At 34.7% G+C, this 25141-nt stretch overlaps 3 protein-coding genes and 1 long non-coding RNA gene across 8 annotated transcripts; 3 read left to right on the forward strand and 1 right to left on the reverse strand.

Annotated features, from left to right (window-relative positions):
* The first annotated feature begins 1565 nt into the window (after positions 1–1565).
* Positions 1566–4142, forward strand: LOC105782193 (uncharacterized). The gene is made up of 2 exons (XM_012606756.2): positions 1566–3631; positions 3718–4142. Exons 1-2 carry the CDS (start codon positions 1766–1768, stop codon positions 3811–3813), a joined length of 1962 nt encoding a protein of 653 aa, XP_012462210.1. The 5' UTR covers positions 1566–1765; the 3' UTR covers positions 3814–4142.
* Positions 4143–4234: 92 nt separating this feature from the next.
* LOC105782199 (uncharacterized) lies at positions 4235–6512 on the reverse strand. Its single transcript, XR_008196366.1, has 3 exons — positions 6183–6512; positions 5095–5841; positions 4235–4797 (listed from the first exon to the last, which is right to left on the reverse strand). It is a non-coding gene; the product is annotated as an uncharacterized LOC105782199 (long non-coding RNA).
* Positions 6513–17344: 10832 nt separating this feature from the next.
* On the forward strand, positions 17345–19608 carry LOC105782213 (E3 ubiquitin-protein ligase At4g11680). 5 transcript variants are annotated; one of them, XM_012606841.2, is made up of 5 exons: positions 17345–17716; positions 17787–17867; positions 18049–18570; positions 18747–19116; positions 19205–19608. In XM_012606841.2, the coding sequence occupies exons 3-5, from the start codon at positions 18068–18070 to the stop codon at positions 19349–19351; spliced, it is 1020 nt and encodes a 339-aa protein (XP_012462295.1). In that variant the 5' UTR covers positions 17345–17716; positions 17787–17867; positions 18049–18067; the 3' UTR covers positions 19352–19608. The 5 variants fall into 5 exon arrangements, with proteins under 5 accessions (XP_012462295.1, XP_012462304.1, XP_012462286.1 ...); XM_012606850.2 differs by having other exon boundaries at positions 17345–17652; XM_012606832.2 differs by having other exon boundaries at positions 17346–17519; positions 17653–17716; positions 17787–18570.
* Positions 19609–19885: 277 nt separating this feature from the next.
* LOC105782206 (farnesyl pyrophosphate synthase) lies at positions 19886–23549 on the forward strand. Its single transcript, XM_012606777.2, has 12 exons — positions 19886–20355; positions 21025–21049; positions 21136–21251; positions 21369–21455; positions 21621–21737; positions 21833–21921; positions 22019–22070; positions 22359–22454; positions 22680–22724; positions 22806–22895; positions 22989–23060; positions 23144–23549. Exons 1-12 carry the CDS (start codon positions 20245–20247, stop codon positions 23270–23272), a joined length of 1029 nt encoding a protein of 342 aa, XP_012462231.1. The 5' UTR covers positions 19886–20244; the 3' UTR covers positions 23273–23549.
* The last annotated feature ends 1592 nt before the right edge of the window (positions 23550–25141 follow it).

The raw sequence follows: 25141 nt of genomic DNA on the forward strand, positions 1-25141 counted from the left end.
TGATAGAATAAAAGGAAATGATTAAAAATAAAACATAGATAACATAAAAAAGGCATAATGATAAATTTAGCTCTTAACGTTTACATTTTTTGTCAATTTGACCTTTATTATTATTTTAGTTAAATTTGACTCTTAACCTTTTAAAAAGAGTTAAATTGCATTAAAAAAATAGAAATACTAACTAAAACAATAATTTTAACATTGTTAGCTTGGTAATCCAATTACAATCCATGTGCATCGTATGAAGTTAGAAATTTTTTGGGGTTGAATTTTAATTTTATATTTTTACGATGGTAAAAATATAATTTTACTAATTTAATAGCCTATATCTTTATAAATTTTAAATGATTAAATAAATCTTTTTATTATTTTGAGGGTCAAAGTGTAATATTACCATTACTAATTTAAAATTTTATAAATTATAAAGAGGCATAAATAAAAAAATTTTCATTTTAGGAGGGCCAAAGCCCCTACTAGCCCTTCTGGCTTCGCCACTAATGTGCACATTATACTAACATAACACCATATGTCTTATATGTTACTTCAACAAATAATTTAAAATTATAAAAATAAAAATATTTTTGAAAATATTTATGTACTTTTATATATTTCTTTGAAGTTTTAAAATTAGGATCAAATTGAGATTATTTGTAAATTTTGAGGGTTAATTTTTAAAATTATGACTAAATTAATATAATATGTAAATGATGAGAGCTAAAATTTTTATTATACTAATTTTTTAACTGCCGCATCATCTTAACTTTTATGATTTTAATGGGAATAATTAAAATGATTGAACTACGCAACCCCGACGGTTAAATTGCAACCTTTTTATTTTAGATTCCTAAAATGATTTTTTTTTTGTATGGGACGATTATAATATTTATTAATATATTATATAAAAACAATAGTTTATCATATTAAATAAAGGTAGGAGGTAAAATGATGTTGGGTTGAACACCAAATACCACCATGGCTGCATGGCATGGAATCTCAACAACTTGCTGCTTCATGCCTTCAATCTTTTATAATCCAGACGCTCAATTTACAAAAATCCGTGTTGAATTCAAATAAAATTTAAAAAAAAAACGTGTTGAATGTTGATCTACAAAATTAATTTTTATTCTCAAATAATGATTGGTCTAATTCTATAAAAGGTTGTTGTACTATCCATTTTTTATGAATTTAGTCCTTCTACTATAATTTGATAATTTGTTAATTCCATCAAATAATTTGACTTGATTTATTTATTAAGTGGCATATAAAATATTACCATAATGTTATTTATTTACAAGTTATTAAGGAAATAAAAGCCCACTTTTCTGGTTTTAATTATACTTATCTTGCACAAATTATGCAACTTCTGAAATAGGAAATATGACCATTTTTGTTTTAAAGTTCTTCTAACAAAAGGCCATAGAAAAGGAAAGTAAGACTTAAGTTAGAACTTGACACATGCAAATTTGCAAATACAGGTCATGAGAATGGTATACAAAATCCTCTGTGAATTGTAGTTGTGGTACATTAACATGATACATGCAACCCCACAAAGCCCTTTCCCCTGGAAGTCAAGAAGTTACTGACACCATAAAAGGATGCCAGCCAATCTCTCTCTCATGTTCACTATCTATCTGTTGCTTCTGTGTCAGTCCTTCATTGGCTCTCTCTCTCTCTCTCTCTCTCTCTATTTATTTTCTCAAAGGAACTTTCTCTCTCTTCTTCTGCAAAGACTTGATCTTTCTTTGTTCGAAAAACTGTCCTGGACATGGAGTTGGTTCCATATTCAAGTGAACCAAAACCCAAACCAAGCTCCTCAACCCTTCCATGGCAAGACATGTTCCGATCTGCATCAGTAAGGAAGCCTTCTCCAGCACCAGGCAACAGCGACGCGCCTCCCAACCAACATCACGCGCCACCCCAGACTCCAAACTCAACCGACCCAGATCACAAAAACAGCCTCTCGGGTGATCCCCAGGTACGGTTGGCTCTTTACATAGCCATGGCTCATGCTGGCCTTGCCTTCACCATATTCATTTTATATGCGATTTGCAAGCTTTTGCAAGAGTATTTTAGGCCAATTCAGTGGGCTATCTTGTGTTCGATTCCTTTAAGAGGTATACAAGAAACCCTTGTGGGATTTTGGAGCGAACCTTTGAGACTAGGCCTCACTGAAACTGTTCTTGCTGTTCCTGTTGCTGTCTTCAAGGCTTTTATAGGTACCCTTGTTGATATTAAGGATGTCTGTTTGAGGGTGTTCCTTAAAAGACCAAAATCTAATCTTTCAAGGCGCAAGAGAAGTGGGTTTCCAATGCTAGTTAGGTGGTTAGTAGCTTTCGCTGTGTTTGTGATTGCCTATGAGAGAATTGGTGGTGTTGGGTCATTAGGCATAATTGTGTTGGGGTTTGTGATTAGTACTAAAAACATAGATGATTCATTGACTGCTGTTTCATCATTTAGGAGTAACAGTTTCAGGAGAAGTAGGATGAGTGCGTATTTCACTACTAGGATACTTAAAAGATTGGATACTATTGTGGCTATTGGGCTGATAATTGGTTTATTTGTGGGGTTCTTTGCTGGAGCTACATTTTTCTCGTATAAGATCGGTGTTGAGGGAAAAGATGCCGTGGTTTCGGTGAAATCTCATGTGGAAGAGAGTAACTATGCTGAGAGGATGGGTGTTAAAAGATGGATGGAAGAGAATGATGTCCCTGGAATGGTGGATAAGTACACTACTCAGTTCTATGAAACAGTTTCCGAGCAGATCGATAACTTGGCAATGCAGTATAATATGACGGAGTTTGTGACCGGAATTAAGCATTTCGTCATAACTTCAACCACCAGTTCATCAGTACGATCGACAGCTTTGATGACCCCCTCTCCTTATACGGAAAAGTTTTTGAGTTTGAGGAAGAGGGTTAGCAATCGCGAGTGGGGGCAAATTTACACCGAAGTCGATGCGATTTTCAGAGAATTGATAATCACTCGGGAGGATTTGGTGCAAAAGGCTAAAGGGTTTGCTGTTAAAGGGGCAGATGTTTCGCAACGGGTGCTAGCAAGCAGTGCTTCTGTTTTAGGTGGAGGCGCGAAGATCATGTTCACCATCGGCAATTCCATCCTCTACGGAGCTGCTGAGGTGTTCAATTTTGTATCTCAGTTGATGGTGTTCTTTTGGGTTCTATATTACCTTATCACATCAGAATCTGGTGGAGTAACAGAACAAGTAATGTCTATGATTCCAATATCAAAACCGGCTAGGATTAGATGCGTGGAAGTTCTTGATGAAGCTATTTCTGGCGTGCTTTTGGCAACAGCTGAGATTGCATTCTTTCAAGGATGTCTTACATGGCTTATGTTTAGACTGTTTGAAATACACTTTGTGTATATGTCAACAGTGCTTGCTTTCATCAGCCCCTTGTTGCCCATCTTTCCACCTTGGTTTGCAACAATTCCTGCAGCTATAGAGCTAGTGCTTGAAAGTAGATACATAGTAGCTGTGGTCTTCTCCATTAGTCACATTGTACTTATGGATTATGGTGCTACTGAAATCCAGGAGAGCATACCTGGTTACAGTGCCTACCTTACAGGGCTTAGCATCATTGGTGGAATGACATTGTTCCCTTCTGCAGTTGAGGTAACTTTTAACAACTGATTCCTTTAAATCTTTAAAAATCTTCATCAAACAGTACTCAAATGGGTGGCTCCTTTCTTCTTCCACAGGGAGCAATTATGGGACCATTGATTACGACGGTTGTGATCGCTTTGAAAGATCTCTATGTGGAATTTGTTCTGGAAGAACCTAAGAAAAAAGACTAGAAGAACACACCATACCCTTCAACGGGTTTGCTTCCATGGTGGAGAGAGCTAATGTATATTAGTACCACTGGTTTCCAACAACTTCAAACCACAATTCTTTGCTACTTGAACAGTGCTTCAATCTACAAGCTATGTTTATTACATTTTTTTATATCCCTTTGAAATCAGTGGCAATGGTTATGTATCCTCGTGTTTGCTCAGAAAGAAAGCAATATCGTATATTCTTTGATTCAGTATTTAAACATGTAATAACTGGTGAAGCCAATGTTTGAGTTCTGTATTTAAACAAGTAAGAACTGGTGAAAGGCAATATTTGAGTTGAGAGAAAATGTGTAGAGGTGGTGGACTTGTTTCTTTATTTTTATCTGTTACAGGCAGCACCAAATAATACATCCCAAGGAGAAAGATTACAAGGGAAAAGTCAATGAAAAAACTCTGCTTGTATTTCATTAAGTCTCAACCAAATCAAGAATGCATACATCATTGCCATTTGAATGACCATTTAGTATTTTTACAACAGCAGCCATAGCCGTAGGAGATAAATACATCATGTTTTCTAGAAAAAAAATACAGCATCTTCAAATCCACTTCATTCCCTAATTGCTATGGCATTAAAGTGATGAATTACTTAATGTATTTGAGCAGGAATATCCTGTGAAAGTCATTCCTTATGGTATCATTAATGAAGCACTTTTGAGGCTTGGTTTCAACTCGAACCTGGTTCTTGAAGACGACATCATCATCCCACCTAAACCATGTATAGATATATAACAAAATTAGGAAAGTAATTTCTCGCTCATTTCGAATACCAGGCTTTACTTGGATGACACTAGCGGGATGTGCTGATTTTCAAGCCTACAGCGTAATATAGCAACAACACAACATTTATCATTGGGTCATATTTTGTTTAACTGACGGAGTTTCTCCTCTGCTTTCTCTTTCTTTATTCGTTCAAGCTCAGCCAATAGAGCTTCTTCATCATCACTACGACAAATAATTCAAGAAAAATTATGAAATGGTAATAAAAAATAACAAGTAGAACACAGCAGAATCCTATAGTTACCAACAATAGCAGGAATTATGCTTTAATAGATTCCAGAAATTATGCAATCATAACTCATTAAAATTTTGCATTTTAGTCTTGTATTGACTTCACCAAACAATTATATGCCATATTTTAGACCGCGTCATCTAAACCATCCAAAAGCTTAAAAGAATCCAGTCATCAAAGTAATCAATTGTGGTAGCAGAAAAAACAGATATACAGGAAAGGAGTAGAACCTTGCTTCATCACTGTTGACCTCCACATCAGAATCATCGGCATCAATACTGCGTGGAACAATTCGATCTTCAGTCTCCCTCTTTGCCCCTACGAGTGACTTATCCAGTTAGTAAAATGCTTTTGTAGCCCAATAATTTGATAATATGAGTAGGTTGAGAGTTCAGCTTCCAAAAGAAGATGGTTTCCTTATGATAATCTCTATCGTCTGCTATATACTTGTGTAAGCTAAACGCACAAGTGTTTCAATAAATGCTCTTAAAGTATTCTATTACTGTGAAGAATTAGAACTGGATGATTATAAATGAAGGAAAGACTTCTATTTATACTTGAGCTCACCATGATCCAACGGTCTAGTTTAAAATAGATCACCGGTTAAGATTAAAGACAATGTACAACTTGAGATTCTTACGGGGTTTATAAGATCCTCTAAATACAAATTACTGAAGTTTTACATATTTACTAGGCTAAATAGATGGAGCTTCAGTCTCTCTAAATAATGTGTCAGTTCTGTTGGGCTAAATGACCAAAGTTGAACAAGATGAATCATCAAATCATGGGCTCCTTTGCGCAACCCGTCACCTTTGGAAACCATTGTAATAGAAAAAAATTCATGCAATATACAAAGAACAGTTAGTAGCATGCTTGGATTTGTCCTTTGATGAGAAATGTCTCCGTTCACGCTCCTCAAGCTCAGCACGGAGGTTTCTCTTCTGCAACGATCATCTTGTCTGTCCTGCCCCTCTTTTCTGCATTTTACACATGCAAAAACAAATAGATAAACAATGAACTTGGGTGCAATACAAGTATACCATAGGACCTTAACGCATCTCTAAATGCCAAGAAGCATGGATTTTAAATATGGAAATTCTCTAAAGCCAAGGCTTTGTAAACACGGGAGAAGAACACAAGAACAACAATACATATTCACAGCATCATTATCCGCTTCAATCATTACCTTTCTATCTACAGAAATTAGATACTCTAATTAAACAAAAAACCACCAACATGATGTTTGAAGTTAGAACAGCCCATGAAACACGCACATATAGATATGATGAAGTATAAAGAAGTCTTAAAAGAGACTGACCTATGCTTTAGAGTATTAGAGTAGTATGAGCAGCAAGGTCCATGGACGAGTACTTCTGAGATGGGCCAAAAATCAGAGTATCACCTTATTCGTTTCCACCTTTGGCAGGTTGCCATGTGGGTCTAGCAGCGGTTGTCATATGTCTTCTTCAGATATATATGAAAGCAAAAACTTAGGGTTTTAAATACAGCAGAGTGACGCATAGATTCAGAGCAGATAACTCAAGTATAAATCAATCATAAACTTAATCTTAGGGTTTAAAAAATTAGCTTAATTGAATTGCTAGTCCGTCCGAAACTTGAAGGAAAAAGAGCTTTGGGTCAGAAGAGAAAGACGAGGCTCAAAGTTTTTATATACTCTAGTTTTAATATGGTTTATATTTTATACGTTATTATTAATTAATTTCGAAATATACATTTTACTTATTGAAACACAAATTTCTATTTTAAATATTTATGTATAAAGGTGATATGGGTGATATTTGGTTCTGAGCCTCAATAGAATTTTAGGCTCATTTTTTAAGTTCGGGTATGATTCGGATGGGCCTAATATTTTACTCAATTCGGCCCGAATAAAAATACTAAAGTCCGAGTTTAACCCAGCTCATCTGTATTAATTGTTTTACATTAGTATTTTTATATAAAAATAAATTTATCAAAAATAATACATCAAATACACTAAAAATATTAAAATAAATATTTCCTAACAAATTGAAAATAAATTAAAAAATTATTTATACTTAAATAACATTAATATAGGTGCAACTTAACAAGCAAATACCTCTAAAATAGTAACAAAATTAATAATAAAATAAGATTTATATAATATCTAAACAATAACAACAAAATAGTAGCAATATAATAGTGAAGCAACTTCAAAACAGTGAAAACAACAACAAAAAAACAATAGGTTTTTTGTTAAAATTCGGGTCGGGACCAAAAAAACTTACACAAGGCTTGACTCGTTTAAAAAACGGGCCTCATTTTTTTGCCAAATCTATTTTTTGGACTCATATTTTTGTCCAAATCTTCCTACTTTTTAGGTGGGCCTCCGACCTGACCCATGATGAGGCCTACTTACACATGTGATATAGCTTATAGTACAAGTTAAATTTGTACAATTTAAATTTATTTAATACTAGTTTTCAAAGCTACATGCTTTCGAAGTGTTATTATTTGTTAAAATTTTATGGGTTAAATCAGAAAATGGTATCCAAATTATATTATGTTTCTTAAGTTGGTACTTAAATTCTTTTTAATCACAAATGGTACTTAAATTATATTATGTTACTCAAAGTGGTACCTAAATCATATTTCGTTACCCAAATTACCTCAAATATTAATAAAAATCTTAACTAATTATTTTGTGACACATAGCACATTCAAATTAATATAAAATATAAAATAAATTTAATTAAATTAAAATTTTCAGATTTCTTTTATGCTCTCTGCCTTCCTACAGTTCTTTCCTTCCTTTTAGTGCATTTTTAATTGTTAGATAAGTTTTCGGTACAATCATCTTATCGTAATTTTTCTTCTTAACTTTTTTTAGTAATTGTATTTCATGCTTTATCAGTTTTTTATTATAAATATTCACCCAACATTAATTATTTTATGCAAAATAAATAGAAAAGAATGGAAAAAAGTTATTTTAAAGAAAATAATGCATAGGTTTTGAATAAGGATGAGAAATGAATCAAAATCAAGGTTTAAAAGGAGATAAGTTCGTCAGAATCTAGGTTTTGTCGCTGAAAATAAGATTTGGATGAGTTTTTCGACGAGTTTTTGAATTTTCAGTCACCCGAGTTTTTCGGTGAAGAAAAAATTGAATATGTTTATGTAACACCTCAATCTCCGAAGGTTGACTGAAGTGTTACCTAGACAAAAAACAAACATATGATTAGTTCGATTTTAACTCAATTGTGATGCATAACAAAAACGCAATTTAATACTTTAGTATACGCCATAGGATAAAAGTAAACAAGTTTAAACTTTTAATTGAAATCAATTCGTTGAAATACAATACTGGCAGAAATAATACCTTTAAAGACAATTTGGCATACACAAGTAAAAATTACTTTATAGAGATTATCTAAGCCCTCAAAAGGTAACATTCTTATAAAACTGTAACCAAATAAGATAAATACTTTATTACAAATTCAATTTTAGAACAAATTTACACGCCACCCCCAAAACATATGCATGTTACAACACAGAAACAAATGAAGCTTACTACAGAGATTGCTTCTACTTGCTGAGTCCCTTTAACAAGTCTACGATGACAGTCCACCTGGAAGGAGTGGAAAGATAAATGGGTAAGTCCAAAAGAACTTAGTGAGTTCTAGCAAAGAAAATTCAACACTTAAATAAGAATGGACTACACTACAAGATCATAACACAGTCTAATACATTGAACTCTACACGCCAAGACACACTGGAGAACACTCTCATTTCATTAGCGAACGCTTAACCATGGCGGATAACCTTTCAGGCGAACTTTTCTATTAGGCGCATACATTCTTTCATAATATTGGGGGTATACTTATGTCTTTCCCTTCAAAGAGAACTATAACTTTAATAGAGTTGATATTTCTTCTCAAACACAATCTTTCTCATACTTACCTTTATATCATAAACATCCCTTCAGGTGAATTCTTACATACTTTCAAGACTTAATAGGGCATATTCCATATACACATATTCAATTATTACAATTGCGCTACGTTACCAATACAACAACAAGGATCAAAACATATTTCTTAACAATTAACCCTTTCTTTTCTATCAATCAGTACACGTATCAAACATCACATACGAAATCAATTTAACTTACTCTATTCATAACCTTCCTCGGGTTGAACCTCGAATCCCACATATCAGAACAAATCTTACATATCATATCATTTCAAACACTTATGTATTCCTGTGGGTTTAGAGCTCTTTGCCATGGTTAACAATTAGCATGTCCTACCATAGGTAACACCCATATCGTTAGGCTAGTTAGCAACTAACTTGCCCTATCACCTAGCACTTATGCCAACTGGTTAGTAACTAACATACCTTACTAGTGGCTGCTAAACTAGTTAACAATTATCATGTTCTACCGGTGTCCCCTCATACATTCTCATCTGGTTAGCAACTAGCATGCCCTACCAGTGATTACTTTTATCTGTCATTCTGGTTTGCAACTAACATACTGTAACATCTTGTTTTCAGTGGTGTTGGAAACAGTGGTTACGGAACCACAATTCTGACGAATGAATAAATATTTTAATGTTTATTTAATGTATGTAGGATTATGCTAAGGCGTATTAAATTTTTGTTATAAAATTTTAAAGTTTAAATGGTTATTAGGTAAAAAGGACTAAACCGTAAAAGACGCAAAAGATGGTTTCTATTAATTACATGGATTAAATGGACTTAGAAATATAAATTAATAGGTTTTGATGATAATTATGCCATTTATAAATGTGGTGGACAATGATGGACATGATTTAGTTATTTTATAAGTTTATTAGCTAAAGGTAAAATTGTAATTATTTAAATAGACCTAAAATAAATCACTAAAATGATATCATCTTCTTCATTTTTGCTTGTTTCAACCGAAAATACCAGTGAAGAATGGGTTTGAAGTTTTGGCTAGGCTTGTTTCATTGCATGATCAAGATACGTAACAACCAGACTTAAATCGAGACAAAACTAAGGTGTTGGATTAGTTTTCGATTCTGTCCAAATAATCATAGTATTAAGGTAAGTTTGTATGAATTATAATCTTATTAATGATAGTTTGATTTGATTATCTGTTACATTATGCTAAATAAAAATTGACTCAAAAATATATCGATGTTTTGAATAATTGATAATTAAATAATCCCGTTTGAACCTTAAGAATTCTTAGGATACAAATGACATGTCATTAGGGTTATACAGTTTTGGGTGCTGGTATTGAATGTCCTATCGATGGCTGACCTGCATTTATTGTGAATTCTCCACAGCTCGTATTAGCAGTATTGTATAGCTAACATTCTGACCCACAACTCGTGTGAGCAGGCCCATTTTACAGCTTGTGTGAGTATTAATGAAAAGAAAAAGTTATGGTTACATGAAAAGACACACTATGTGTGAGCATTCCCGAGTATCTGATGTAATTCTAAATGGTTAAATGGGTAAGTAAAGGTTAATGGAAAAGTATGTATACATATTGATGATTGTTTGTAATCTTATGAAAAGGTAAATTTGATGAATGCAACTAGAATGAAAAGGGAAGTAACTAAATATGTGATGGGTGGTATGTATATGGAAATTTATTCATGATATGTTCCATGATGGGGTTGAAAGTATATGAATTATGTATGAACTTACTAACTTGTGAGTTTGGTGATGAAAATATGAGTTATTTAATCTTATGAGCATGGTAATGATGTTATGCATAGTTTACATTCGAGTTTGAAAATGTAAGTTATTGTTTAAGTTTATACTAGCTTACAAGCACTACTTGCTTACATCGTTGTTCTTTCTCTGTTTTGTAGATCATTGAAAGCTCGACAGGTTAGAATCTTATCGGAGTTTTATCACACTATCTAGCAATCATTTTGGTAGTTGTTGGTTATTTTGGGTATGATTATAAATGGCATGTATAGGACTTTATATAATGAAAGTTTTTGAATATGCTAATGATTAACTTGGCATGAATATGCCTTTTATGTATATATTTTGTTTGTTTGAACTTATAATGCTTTGGCAAGATTATATCTTTTGGTCACTTTTAAGTACTTTGTAATATATAGCTTGAGGTAGGTTTATATATGGTTGATATGATTGATTGATGTGTGTATCCGAGAATGTATGTATAGAGTTTAATGCCATTTTACATATGTTGTGTTTTGGTTACTTTTGTAAATGACTATATGTATATATAGTAGTTGGCTTGTAAGTGTTAAAAACTTTTACACCTATGTTATATGATTGAAAGGTGGAATTATAGCTTTGTGCATGATTGATCTTGTTTTAGTATGAAATGAGGTGCCTTTGAATGAGATATTGGTTAAAAAATTTATGTTGATTAAAATGGTATGTTTATGAGTGTTTTGAATGTGCTTAAGTCCTTTGATTGTGTGTACAAATGGAGTAGCTTGTTGGGTAAGGTTTGGTTTTGAAATGCTTTATTTAGGGGCTAATGATGGAGCACACGGCCTGGGACACGGGCTGTCACACGACCGTGTGTCTTAAATTTTTGGGTGCAGGTTGGTTTACACGGATACAGAGAATTACATGGCCTGGTTACACAGTTGTGTGACCTTATATTACATGGGCACAATAAGTTACACGGTCTGCACGCACGGGCATGTGGAGTAGCCACACAGCCATGTCTGGAGTCACACGGTCTAGGCTATGTCACATGGCCTAGCCACATGACCTTGTGACCCTTGTTTTCACAATTTTTCATATTTTTCTCAAAATTTTCTAATTTATTCAAATCGATCCCCAATTGCTTTTAAATCATTTTTAGGGCCCCGATAGCTTGATTTAAGGCCCAAATGTGTATGTTTGCTATGATTGGAATGAAATATTGGAATTTATAATTAAGTTGAATTATTTGTTCTATTTTAAATTTAAAGGTTTTACTTTGTACAGTAATATTTCGTAACCTTAATCCGGCGATGGAGACGGGTTAAGGTAAGGGTGTTACACATACCCTACCAGTGGTTCATCGAATCTGGATACCGAGTTCATACCCCCAAGGTAGTCATATCAGTTTTATGCCACGAATATGCACACACACATAGATGATTATATACAGTAGATTCTCAAAGTTCCAAGACTTTGGTCTCATCTGAACTCTATCTATAACCACCACACTTTAATGTTATACTCAAGACAGAACATAACACAGAGAAGAATAACACAGTCTGGATACTCAGAGATAAATTTAATGAAGTTTTACTACACTACCTTAGCTACTACACGCACAACCCTTTATTACTAATTAGTCACTAGTTGTTTGCTCTTCCACAAAGAATTCTTATTAAACAAGACATCAGAATATAACAAAGTAAAAGAAAAGAGAAGAAGAACCCCTACTACCAAAGTTTTTACCGATATTTATATCTCACAACTTTCTCTCTTAGGGCTAACACATGGCTAACATGCAAATTTAATTCATATTCTAACATGGCCAACATAATCATTATAGGTCTAATACATATATAAATAACCATAAACCTTTGGTTAATTTCTAACTGGATCCCAATAAAAACACAACTAAAACTGAACAAAAATCACACGTGTACATAGAAACAACATTCAGATCAATAATTCCCACAATCCGTTATTAGCGCACACAAACGGAAAGACTTAATACACAAACTTACCAAAAGAAACATTGATCGGCTGGTTCCTCATAACGACCATGCCAAAATATAAATACCACAACTTAATCTTCGCCCAAAAAGTGAATCATAACAGACTTACTTATAAATCAAACAGCCCACCACTCATGGCGCACAACCAATACAAATATCACATTGGCAGATAGGATTCAAATCAATCTTACCTCAACCTAATCCTAGCTAACCACCTGTCTTTACAACCAAAAACTAAGATTACGCTGAACGAGGTATTACAAATTACAAATTATTTATTAAGAAAAGCTTAAGGGAAAAATATTAAACTTTTTTGGATTTTTTAGTTAAAATTTGTTATATGTTACAAAATGATTAGTTAAGAATTTTTTTTAACAGCTTGGATAATTTGGGTAATGAAGTATGATTTCGGGATTTCATAATGAGAGCTTTCTAACAAAGCTATGACCCCACTGCATAACTGTGTGGTTGGACTTCCAGCTTCTTATTATGTTCTAGCATGAATGAGAACAATTTTTAACCTCCAAGCACCTTCATCGACGTCGATAATTCGGTATATAACTCAAGTATAGGTGGTTCAGTAGCATTATGCGTCTAGACCATTACACCGATCGCTATTGGGCCTATGACATTAAATATTTCATCTTTTACGGAGTTCTCTGACGCTAAATATCTATACTTCAACGACGATATTCTGTTGCTCGAATTGCACATTTTCCACCTAATCCTTGATCGGAGCTCCGACAATTGAATGTTCGGATTGAAAGCCAATTACGTTGTGTAGGCTGATGAAAAAATGAGCTCGATGTTGGTGTCACGAATTTCATCGTCGTAATAAACAATAGCATTAACTCATCCACTCATTTTCAACCAAATATCCTGTTTCACATGTTTAAAACCAAAACATTATGTAGAAAAGTAGAGTACTAATTATCCATTAACAATAACAACGAAACTTACTTGATATAATTACGTGTTTTAGGTTGATTTATGAAATTCAATTCTTTCATGTAAGCAACATTATCTTTACACAAATCTCTTTCTAGCAGTCTGTTCGAAATTTCAGATTGGAACGTCTCTAGCAAAATAGCCACTTACTTTATAACAAATACTATACCGGATATCAAACATAACTTGACATCGGTAGAACAGTTTGGACATTACAATTCTTAGATTTTTTTTAAAATGCGTGTTGTTAGAAGCTTTTAAGAATGAAAACAATAGACGTAACTCCGGATGTCTGAAAATAATACTCGAAATTCTCGGGATATCTAAAAAATGAGGACCAGAGTTTTCGAGTTCTGGAAACTTTTAAGGGGGTTAAAATTGGGAGGGAAACTGGCCACGTGCTTTCAGTGTATCTTTTTGCCATAACACTAAAAACACGCCCTAAGTAACGCGTTTTTCCTCTCCCATTTTCAACCCCTCTGAAAAGTTTTTAGAACTCGAGAATATCGGTCCTAAGTTTTTAAATCTCTCGAGAATCTCAGGATATTTCAAATTAATCGATGCACAATTTTGTTTTCTTCTTCACATGTTGCCCCCTGATTGCCCATATAAATGGAGGTTTTGCTCCCCCTACTCCATCAACTCTCTCAGTCACCTCCTCTTACCCTTAAAAATTTCTCTACACCATTGTTTATATTTGGCTTTCAAGTGTTTAACTTCTTTGATGGAGAGATTTATTTCTGTTTGAGGGAGACAATGTGCTAGTTTTAAGGTGCGTTTAAGTTCACGATGATGCGGTAGCGCTTCGAAACCCACATATTTCATCTATTGTGTCGGGACAGAACCTTTGCATTAGAAGCCCATCGCGTTGCAACTCAGGCTTCGAGTTTATGGTGCTTATACGATCACGGATTGTAGTCTAACAATGAGTCCTAGTTGACAAACATTAATGAGTGGTCACGATTTAGAGTATGAGTCGGAAGCCCACTTAATGGTGGTTATACGGTTACGGGTTCAAGTTCCACCTTACCAAAAGTGGATGCTTTGTAGAACCAAGACATAAGATTTAGATCATAATCATATGGATAAACTCATGGGCTTTCCAATATAATCCACTTATTCTTTTTCTCCATCACCACCAAAGGTAGTATTACCAACCTCCCTCTTATCTGTAATCGGTGACGAAGTTGGGGGCAAGTGCACCATGAGGGGGTGAGCGACTGTAGCTTTGGACAAAAGTTGGAGGTCGTTTTGAGTCGACAACAATTTTTGTGATTAAATCACTCATAAATAACTACAACTGCTATCGCCCTGACTCGACCTCCAACTATTGTTGCCTCCCCGGCGACTCGACCTCCAGCTTCTCTCCACAGCCACTGTTGCTCCCCTTTGACAATGATCTTATATCCAACTTTGTTACTGTTTTAGAAAATAGGGAGATTACGGATCCTGCTTTTGGTGGAGATGGAGAAAAAAATAAGTTGATTATACTAGAAAGCCTTTGAGTTTTTCCCTTTGATTATCATCTCAAACTTTTGTATCAGGTTTAGAAACCATCCTCTTCCGATGAGGTGGAACTTGAACTCGTGATTGCATAATCACTATTAGGTGGGATCCCAAGTTATACTCCAAACCATGACCCCACATTAACATTCGTCAATTAGGAGCCCTTGTTATACTACAACCTGTGATCGTATAAGCACCGCAAACTTCGAGCCTGTGTTGGAATGTGATGGGCTTCTAAGGCAATGGTTCCATCTTGACATGATAGTAGAAATGTATAGGTCTCCCAGCACTATTGCATCACCATCAACTGAAATTATACCTTTGAGTTTTCACAATGTCTACCTCAAACTCAAACACAAATAAACCGACCTCCCATTATTTCAAACCCTAAAACCTACAACCAAAAAATAAACCTTAAACCTTTAAAACCCCCTAAAATCTATTTACCACACTAAAAAAACCCCTAAAATCCTTAAAAAAAACTCTAAACCCGACTAACAAGTTTTCACCTTCTCTCTCCAAAATCGATCTATTCCGGTAAATATTTTAGAAATTAACCTATTCACTTAAATATTTTTTAAAACCACTTTTTTTTTTGTTGCTGTTGCTAATTTAGCCTAAATAAGGCATCCCATTTTCTTTATTTTCCATTTATTTTTTATAAATAAAAAAAATGTGGGAAGATGAATGACCGTCCACTCCACCTCTCAAAAAGCATAGAGACTATGAAGTTGTTAATTCTTGTAAATGAAATAGAGTATGAGCTAAGGGTTTGCTTTTTCTTATAATACATTTAAGAATAAGAAAGGTAATAAGGTGCTGCTCCAAAAACATGCCAACAAGGTGGTCAAAGTCAAAGCTGATTACATGGTCATTAGTCTCTTTCGGGGTGGCCTCACCAGTGTTAGTATTATCAATTAACAAAAAGGAAGATGATACTTTTATTTTATTTTAATTAATTAATTAACTAATATGATGAAATGAGTAGGAAGATGAAACAAGGCACCTTTTGCTTAGGCCAAATCCATATGTTTCCAGTTTAACATTTGATCCTATCTTATATCTTAAAACGTCAGGTTTTAGACAATTTTGACCATAAATAAATCAACAAATACATCCATTTGACGTGAATGGATGCTTCCAAATTATCTAGATAAGTTTGAAGGAAACACACAATTGAGATGACCATCCATACACAATTTTCATGTGGGTCAATTTCTGGCATTTATTCTTTCTTATTATTTAGGTCAAATAAATAACATGTTAACAAATAAAGGAAGCAATATCTTTAGAAAAATAAAAATTCACAGTGTTTTGAGGATGGAGAAAAATAATATAAGAAGAGTTTTTCTAGGGAATTATAAATATTAATCACAAAAATAAACTAGATTTACTACAATCAAGTTCCCCATCTATCTGAAATTGCTCAATGATTTTTGTAAGAATTTCCTTGAACATTTTAGTACCATACAATAAATTTCACATTACACCAGCCAAAGTAGCTTCTCTTGAAACCTTCTCTATGATCACCCACCAATCTCTTCTATAAAGCTCCTGGATTTTTTATAACCAAGTCCCTATTAGATTTTCCATGAGCCTTGTCCGAAATTGCCGTAGGAGCTTGAGCACAATCCATTTCAACAATAATATTATCCCATTTCGCATCCCAAGCCAGAGGAAGACAATCATAAATTGCTTAAATTTCAGTCTGCTCGACACTGCACCTGCCAATGTTCCTCCAAGCCATCTACCCGCATCATCTCTTGCCACTATTACTGTCGAAGCAAGCCTCGAATTTGGGGATCATGCCCCATCCGTATTTAGTTTTATGTACACCAATAGTAAAGGTTTTCATTCTCGACGTTGTCTCTGTCTCATGATAATTAAAAGATCTAAAATACAAAAGAATATAAGAAGTAAATTTTAAAATTTATAAACTTCAATGTTGGATTCATTAACTAAGGGTGTTGATCGATACTCAGTCCTCTAATTTGAATTTCATGTCTCATACCAAATTAAGGAAAGTATAGTAGTGGAGTTCTAACTTCTAATGCTAAACAATTAGCATAAAACTAAAAATAGATTAAAGATTGATGAAGTCATGTTGGTCTTTTAACATAACAATACTGTAATGTAATGGAAATGGAACTAGGTTGGATTTGGTGGCCAACTGCCCACCACCACCACCACTGTACCCGCCACAATTCAAAACATTTTACATCAATATATTAATCAATTAATTATGAAACAAAATCTCTTTTTGCCACTTTCATAATTAAAACCTTTGTGATTTTAATTCATATATATATATGTGTGTGACATGGAGAGAATTTGATTGTTTTTATCCTAATTCTTCGCAAGGGAAAAAAAAAGATAAAAAAGAAAAATAATAGCAGTTGAAGAGGCAGCAGTTGTTGTCTCAGCTTTGCTTACTAGAGACACAAAAACCTGAGGGAAGTTAGGCCAACGGTTAGCTTCTCTCAAAGTTTCCCTCTTTCCATTCACTTGGAATCAAAGCAAAGGTTTTTTTCAGTTGATTCTTGGTCACCATCTCAAACCCAACTTCACCTTCCCCTCTCTTTCTCAATCCTTCTCCATATTTCATTCAAATCCCTATATACTTAAATACCCACCTCGGTTTCCCTGCTTTTTCAGGTTTGTTTCCTTTTTGGGAGTTAATAATTCCTGGTGAACGCGTGGTTCTTTATTGGTTTCTGAGGTATTATATTTAGTTGGTGTCCCCCCCCCCCCCCATATTTGTGCTTTGTTTGAAGTACATGTTTTGACAGTATTTAGAAGTTGGTGAGCTGTGACTAGCAAGTTGGGTATGGCTGCCTCCAGAGCTATTCCTGCAGATATATAAGCTTATGGTATTTGTTTCTCAACTACCTCATGTTTGTTAATTTGCTCATGGAAGTCCAGCTGATATAATCCCCAGCGATATATTTGTGATTCATCAGTTTCATGAGATTTGTGTTGAACAACAAAGTTTTTCGTTTTTTTTTTTTTTGCAATTGTTATTTGGGGCTGAAGTAGGAACTTGTTCATTAGTTTTGGAGTAGTTGTAATCATGAATACTCGTCACTCGTTTCAACCGGATTCATTGTGTAATTCGAGCACTGCGGTTCCGTTTTCGTCGAATCCTACTGGAGAAGAAGATAGAGTGGCTGCAGGTTCCCGGAACAGGTCTCCTCGTGCCGCGTCTTCTTCGATTTTGATAAGGATGGTGATGAGGATGTCTAGAGCAAGGTGGTTTACCTTCTTGAGGAGAGTTTTTCACTACCAGAATGGATCGAGGTCCGACCTCGGGTCCAATCCTTTCAATTCCAGCACTTGGATGATGCTGGAGTTCTTGATTTTGGTAATTCAGATTAGCATCATCACATTCACTTTAGCCATTGCAAAGAAGGAGAAGCCTGTTTGGCCTATGAGGATATGGATTGTTGGCTATGATATTGGTTGTGCCCTTAGTTTGTTACTTCTTTACGGGCGCTACCATCATCTTCACATCACTCAAGGAGACGGTTTTGGCCTTGCCGACGTCGAACAACAGAGGACAAATGAAGAATCGAGGTAAGCTTCTTGACACTCGATTCAACCTCTGCTGTCATGCATGGCATCATTCATAACGGAATTTTCATGTTCTCATCATGCCATATCATGTTAGTGTCAGAACTTGGAAGATATATGCTGAAACCCCATAATTATGTAAGGAAACATAATGACTAGGAACTTGCTTGTATGTTCAGGAGCACACATTTGATGAACAAGTGCCGGACATCACTAGAACTGTTCTTTGCAATATGGTTTGTGATGGGGAATGTATGGGTGTTCGATTCTCGATTCGGATCCTTCCACCGAGCTCCAAATCTTCACGTGCTTTGCATCTCTTTGCTAGCTTGGAATGCTCTGTGCTACTCTTTCCCATTTCTGTTGTTCCTACTTCTATGTTGTTGTGTGCCACTTATTAGCAGCCTCTTAGGTTACAACATGAACATGGGTTCCACTGATAGAGGAGCATCTGATGATCAGATCTCCAGGCTACCTAGTTGGAGATACAAAGAAATCAGCACCAACTCGGAGCTAGATCACAATTCGGACCACACAAACGAAGATCCAGTAAGTCACATATAGTTGAACAAACATTTGCACATATACCATAATTAGTGTAGGAGACTAAAGATGTTCATCTTGTGTTGTGTGACAGGAGTGCTGTATTTGCCTAGCCAAGTACAAAGACAAAGAAGAGGTGAGGCAGTTGCCATGTTCCCACATGTTTCACCTCAAGTGTGTGGATCAATGGCTCAGGATTATATCTTGCTGTCCACTTTGCAAACAAGAACTGGAGAGATAGAAACAAAGAAAGCAAATACCAGAGCTGAAAAAGCTCTTCTCTTCTTCATTATATTTTTCCCTTCCGTTCACTATGGTGTGATTTATTTTATTTGTATACGGTATATTCACAAAGGTTACTTGAGTGAGTTTATTGTTTTGTACAGTGGATGCTCACCAGTAACCAACTTTTTTTCCTTTTTGGCTGAAATTTTTATACTGTTTCTGGGAATATGTATAGCAGTAAGAATCAAGAATGAAGATTTTAATTTTGGTTAATACCCCAAACTTTCTACATAACTTTTTCAATTCATGCTGTAAAATAATGAGTATAATAAATTGCTAATCAATCTGCTTCCCAATTCTCATTTTTTCAGTCTCAAGTGAAAACTTGTTGCTGTACATGTTAAAGATTGTTCCACCAATAAAACCAGCACCAGTTGGCAACTAATGATTAAGCAGAGTGCCAAGAACAAAACTTTAAAGTTAATTTGTTGACATAATGAATCTAAATTCAGATTTGGAGTGCTGAGAAATTTTGGGTTTGGGCCAGAAATTAAGGAGGATTTGGGGAGACTTGGTTGTTCCTAGATTAAATAAAAGAAATGGGTCCACAATTGCGGCAGAATCTGAGACTTAACATTTGTTCTGACAGAAACGAGAATGAGTGTGAAGTGGAAGGTAAAATACCTAGTACCTACTTAGAAAATGCAGCCACTGCCATTTTTTCTTTCCACACCAACCGTATTTCCATGCCTTATTCAAGTTATTTTCCACTTCCTTTTCTTTTATTATAACACCACCACCATCATATATATATATATATATAAATCTTTCAATTCACTTTAGTGTAGTTTATGCTGTCTCTCTTTGTGGTTTCTTCATATGAAATAACGAAGAGGGAAAAACCCAGACATGAGTGACATAAAACCCAAGTTTCTGGAGGTCTACTCTGCACTTAAATCAGAGCTTCTTGATGACCCGGCTTTTGAGTTTACTGATAATTCTCGCCAATGGGTTGAGCGTGTAATTCCCTCTCTCTCTCTCTCTCTCTCTCTTGTTTATTTCTTTGTCGTGAATTGTTTTATATTGGGCTCTTCTTGTTCTATAGTCTAAAGGCTGAACACTTTCTGGGGTTAATTGTTTCGATCTCTTGGTTTCAAAGATTAGGTGCTAAAGCTTTCTTCTTTTATTTATTTATTTATTTGCATAAACTTTGAATTTGGTGTTCCGTAGGTAGCAGGAGCAGCAGTAATTCTGCATATAAGTGTCAAGTGTGTGTGTGTGTATAAGATTTTGGAAAGTTTATCAAGTTGTTTGATCGGAGCTATTGGTGAATCATTTGTTAGTCCCGGAAGGTTGAGATGTTTATATGGACACAAAAAGAAAAAAAGAAAAGGTTTTGATTTGAAAATACATGATTATTTCAACTGTGAATTCATAAGCTGATTGTTGAAAATTTACCAGGGCCTGCTAGATTTTATTTATTTATTTATTGTAACTATTAAACTTTGATTTTAAATAAAACTTGTAATGAACCAGCAATTGGAAGTGTATCTGCCCCATTAGTTAATTTGATCTTATAAGCTTTAAATAATTTCTGTTTCAGGACTTGTTGTCATCCCTCTCCTTTCTTTGAGTAGTATCTTATGAATAATTGAAAATCCTGATAGCCTGTTTCTCCTTTTGCTGCAGATGCTAGATTACAATGTTCCTGGAGGTATGAAGTCTGTCACAGTTCAGAATAAAAACCGATAAGCGACCTGTATCTTTATTAAGGGTGTTCAATGATTTTATTGTTGGCAGGAAAGCTGAACAGAGGGTTGTCTGTCATTGATAGCTACAAGTTGTTGAAAGAAGGGAAAGAGCTGAGTGATGATGAATTTTTTCTTGCATGTGCCCTTGGTTGGTGCATTGAATGGGTATGCCTTAAGGATACATAACCTTTACTGTTATTTTTCCTCATTCTCATCAATAGTTGCAGCAGTTGTTTCACTTTTGTTCTACTGGAATTGACTTTTTTTCTTAACATTGAACAGCTTCAAGCATACTTTCTTGTTCTCGATGATATCATGGATGGCTCTCATACACGCAGAGGTCATCCATGTTGGTTCAGGCTTCCTCAGGTAACTTAACAAAGAATGACCTTCCCTTCCTAACATTACAACACAATCTTGTTTGTTCCTTAGTGCTTTCTGGGGATAAATCAGTTTGCAAACCAGTTGAGTCTGTCCATGGAGTTGTCTTTCTCAGCACTGTGGAAATTCTAACGTCTGAAAGTTTCATTGTAGGTTGGGATGATTGCTATCAGTGATGGCTTAATTCTGCGAAACCAAATCTTCAGAATTCTCAAGAAGCACTTTAGAGGAAAGCCTTATTATGTAGATTTGCTAGATTTATTCAATGAGGTGAGTTTGTTGTTGCACTGACTGCAGACTGCCGATATTCACTCGCATTTGATATAATCAGGTGGTGCTGGTGTATCTGAACTATTTTTATTTAGGTGGAATTTCAAACAGCCTCGGGTCAAATGATAGACTTAATTACCACACTTCAAGGAGAGAAAGACCTATCAAAGTACTCATTGTCAATGTAAGACAGTATTTGAAATTGTTGCATTAAATGTAACTTAAGCGCGGGGGTATTCTTTTTAGCACTTCTAACATATCAAATGGCATGTTTCATGCAGTCACCGCAAGATTGTTCAGTATAAGACGGCTTATTACTCATTTTACCTCCCAGTGAGTATTCTATGTTACAAGTCAATTTTTTTCCCCAAAGATTTGCAACCCCACTGTGACAAACCAAATTGTAATGCCATCAATGATCATTCAATCTTGCTTCTAGTGTACATCTTGATCATTCATTTTTTTAAGCATTTAACCTCGTACCTATTGTCATTACATTGGATCAAACACTGTTTCCATATTTTTCGACAAGTAATAACTGCTACTGACTAAAAAGTACAGTTTTCTATCAGGACATGTTTAATCTGCTTTGATTGCTTCTTTTTTCTCCACATGAACCAGGTTGCATGTGCATTGCTTATGGCAGGGGAGAATCTTGACAATCATACTGATGTGAAGAATGTCCTTGTTGAAATGGGGACCTATTTTCAAGTACAGGTGACTACTAATTTTGAGACTAGATTTCCTGTTTGTTAATTTGACAGCTTGAGATATGAGGAACTTGTGATACCTAAAAACTAAAACTCAGTACATTTATAGTCGCTTTAGAAAGGAACTTCCTAAAACCAATTTCTTTTGTTGGTGGAGTATCTCTGTCAACTATTAGGTAAGCAAACATCTATTATTTTTAGGTATTCGCCTAACGAATTTTTCATTTTACAGGATGATTTTCTAGATTGTTTTGGTGATCCCGAGGTAATTGGCAAGGTGAGTATCAAGGCTGTGCTAATATGGATATCTGTGTCTGGTAATGCAATTGGTTTGACTACTGTTTTTCTTCTCCATTAGGTCGGAACTGATATCGAAGACTTCAAGTGCTCTTGGTTGGTAGTAAAAGCTCTGGAACGTGCTAATGAGGAGCAAAAGAAGTTGTTATATGTCAGCAGGAAATACACCTCTGATAATATCATATATATTATATACAACAGTTATAGTCCTGACTTGCTTTAACGATATGTGTTTGATCTTTAGGAGAACTATGGAAAAGATGATCGAGTATGTGTTGCCAAAGTGAAAGAGCTATATCAAACTCTGGATATTCAGGTTTGTCCTGGTGCAATCTACTTTTGCATTCATTAGCTGCGATATTTGTTTGGTTGACAGATAGGTGGTACTCCTACTTGTAGGGTGCGTTTGAGGAGTACGAGAGCAAGAGTTACGAGAAGATAATGAAACAAATCGAGGGTCATCCAAGCAAAGCAGTACAAGCGGTGTTGAAATCTTTTCTGGCAAAGATATACAAGAGGCAAAAATAGAAACTTAAACAAAGCAGAGAGAATAAACACAGGAGACTATGTAGTTCTAATATATTTAGTATTGATATTATACTATTAGAGGGGAATAAATAGCTAATGATGTAGTCACATGATGAATCTCTAGAGAGTAGTAGTGAAAAATAGAGGGTTAGATGGTAGTTAAACAATGAATAATAGATATTACAACCATGAAGCATTTGTATCTTGCAGGTGATACTTAGTAAAACTTTGTGTTGTGTGCTATGAAATTGATATCCCATGTGTCATTTTATGTACATATGCTATACCGCTTGGATTAAATAGATTTAGATGACAAATTCTAGGGAGTGGTGGTGTGTGGAGTAATTACCAAAATTTATAATTAAATCGAGGAAGGCAAAATATAGAAAAAAGTGGTTAGAAAAAGAAATTATTGATAGGGAGTAAACCACATGTGGCTACGGAAAACCAATACCAGTTTTTAGAAAAAAAGGGAAAAAGAATTAACTATTTTTTATTCTATTTCTCCATTGTAATCATTACTTCATTTTGTTTTTGTGTTGGATCATCAATTTGATGATACACTGTAATTCAATTCCGACTCCCCATTTCTAACAAAAACAAAGCTTGAAGAAGCTGCAGTGGACGACACATCTTCCTAATTTTCTTTCTTATCATCAAAGGTTATCAAGGCTTTTCTTTTTTATGTTTTCATCTCTTTACTTCAAAGTGTTTTGATGTAGGCATATTTAGGGAGATCTGCATGTTTCCCACCTAACATATAAATTTCGTATTTTACTTGTTAAATCGAGTATTTTTTTCTTGTTTTTATGAACTTGAATTTATATAATCATGCACAAAAGTCAGATCTATGTGTAAAAATATGGGTTCAAATACGTGACGATGGCAAAACTTTATGAAACTTGTATATAGGCAAAGAAAAGAATGTGCATGAGATGCATTGTTGTTAATTCATTGACATGTATGTATATGTGCATGAGATGCATTGTTGTTAATTCATTGACATGTATGTATATATGTATTTGTTATGGATGAAAACAAAAGGGAAAGGCATGGGCGAAAAAGATGAGGAAGCAAACCCTCCAAAAGTGGAGCTAAAGAAGCAGCAGCTAAACCTGACAGAGATGAACTTGGAGGAAATAAAGAGGCATCCAACGGTGCATCACGTGTCACCAAGGGCAGGCAAAGCAGCAATGACAGCAGGGGTAAGGTCCAGCTGCCTCTGCTCCCCCACCACCCACGCCGGCTCCTTCAGGTGCCGTTACCATAGAGTTTCAAACATGCCAAGGCCTAGTTCCGTGGGTTCCAACCTTAACATGCTCCATGACCACTAACCCCCACCGATCTTCACCACTTCCACTGCTTCCTTTAACTTGTGTTGCAATTTGTATATGTAATCTCTCCTCAAATGTACCCCCTTAAAAGCCTGTTTATATTACATGGAATCAAATTACTGTTATACTATATATTTTTTCAATTAAATAAACATGAACTTTGTTCACACTGACACTAATTTCTTATGCTTTATTTTATTCCCCGAAGAAAATTCTATATTATACAGAATCTGAATAAATAAAAATTAAGTAACAGAATAAGATAGAGTAAAATTGAATATCCACTAAAATTTTCTTTTGATATATTTAAAAAACAAAACCCAATTTTTTTTTAATTTTACAAGTTATATTAAAAATTATGATGCATTTTAATTAATATTTTAAAAAATAAGGTGTAATGTGATTTTCTTGGTGATTTTTTAACCACTATGTCAGATAACAACTATTTTAGATAAACAAATAATATAATTATTATAATAATCTAACCCCATATTTTTTAGGAATAAAATTAATTTTATAAACATAACCCTTCTTG

This window comes from Gossypium raimondii, chromosome 1, assembly GCF_025698545.1.
Source record: "Gossypium raimondii isolate GPD5lz chromosome 1, ASM2569854v1, whole genome shotgun sequence".
Taxonomy (NCBI): domain Eukaryota; kingdom Viridiplantae; phylum Streptophyta; class Magnoliopsida; order Malvales; family Malvaceae; genus Gossypium; species Gossypium raimondii.

Bases quoted from the DNA above. Each gene is read 5' to 3' on its own strand.
- LOC105782193 (XM_012606756.2), top strand. From the start codon at position 1,766: ATGGAGTTGGTTCCATATTCAAGTGAACCAAAACCCAAACCAAGCTCC. The intron at 3,632-3,717 runs GTAACTTTTAAC...CTTCTTCCACAG, and splicing joins TGTTCCCTTCTGCAGTTGAG to GGAGCAATTATGGGACCATT.
- LOC105782213 (XM_012606841.2), top strand. From the start codon at position 18,068: ATGAATACTCGTCACTCGTTTCAACCGGATTCATTGTGTAATTCGAGC. The intron at 18,571-18,746 runs GTAAGCTTCTTG...TTGTATGTTCAG, and splicing joins AGGACAAATGAAGAATCGAG to GAGCACACATTTGATGAACA. The intron at 19,117-19,204 runs GTAAGTCACATA...GTTGTGTGACAG, and splicing joins ACCACACAAACGAAGATCCA to GAGTGCTGTATTTGCCTAGC.
- LOC105782206 (XM_012606777.2), top strand. From the start codon at position 20,245: ATGAGTGACATAAAACCCAAGTTTCTGGAGGTCTACTCTGCACTTAAA. The intron at 21,922-22,018 runs GTAAGACAGTAT...TGTTTCATGCAG, and splicing joins TCAAAGTACTCATTGTCAAT to TCACCGCAAGATTGTTCAGT. The intron at 22,725-22,805 runs GTGAGTATCAAG...CTTCTCCATTAG, and splicing joins ATCCCGAGGTAATTGGCAAG to GTCGGAACTGATATCGAAGA.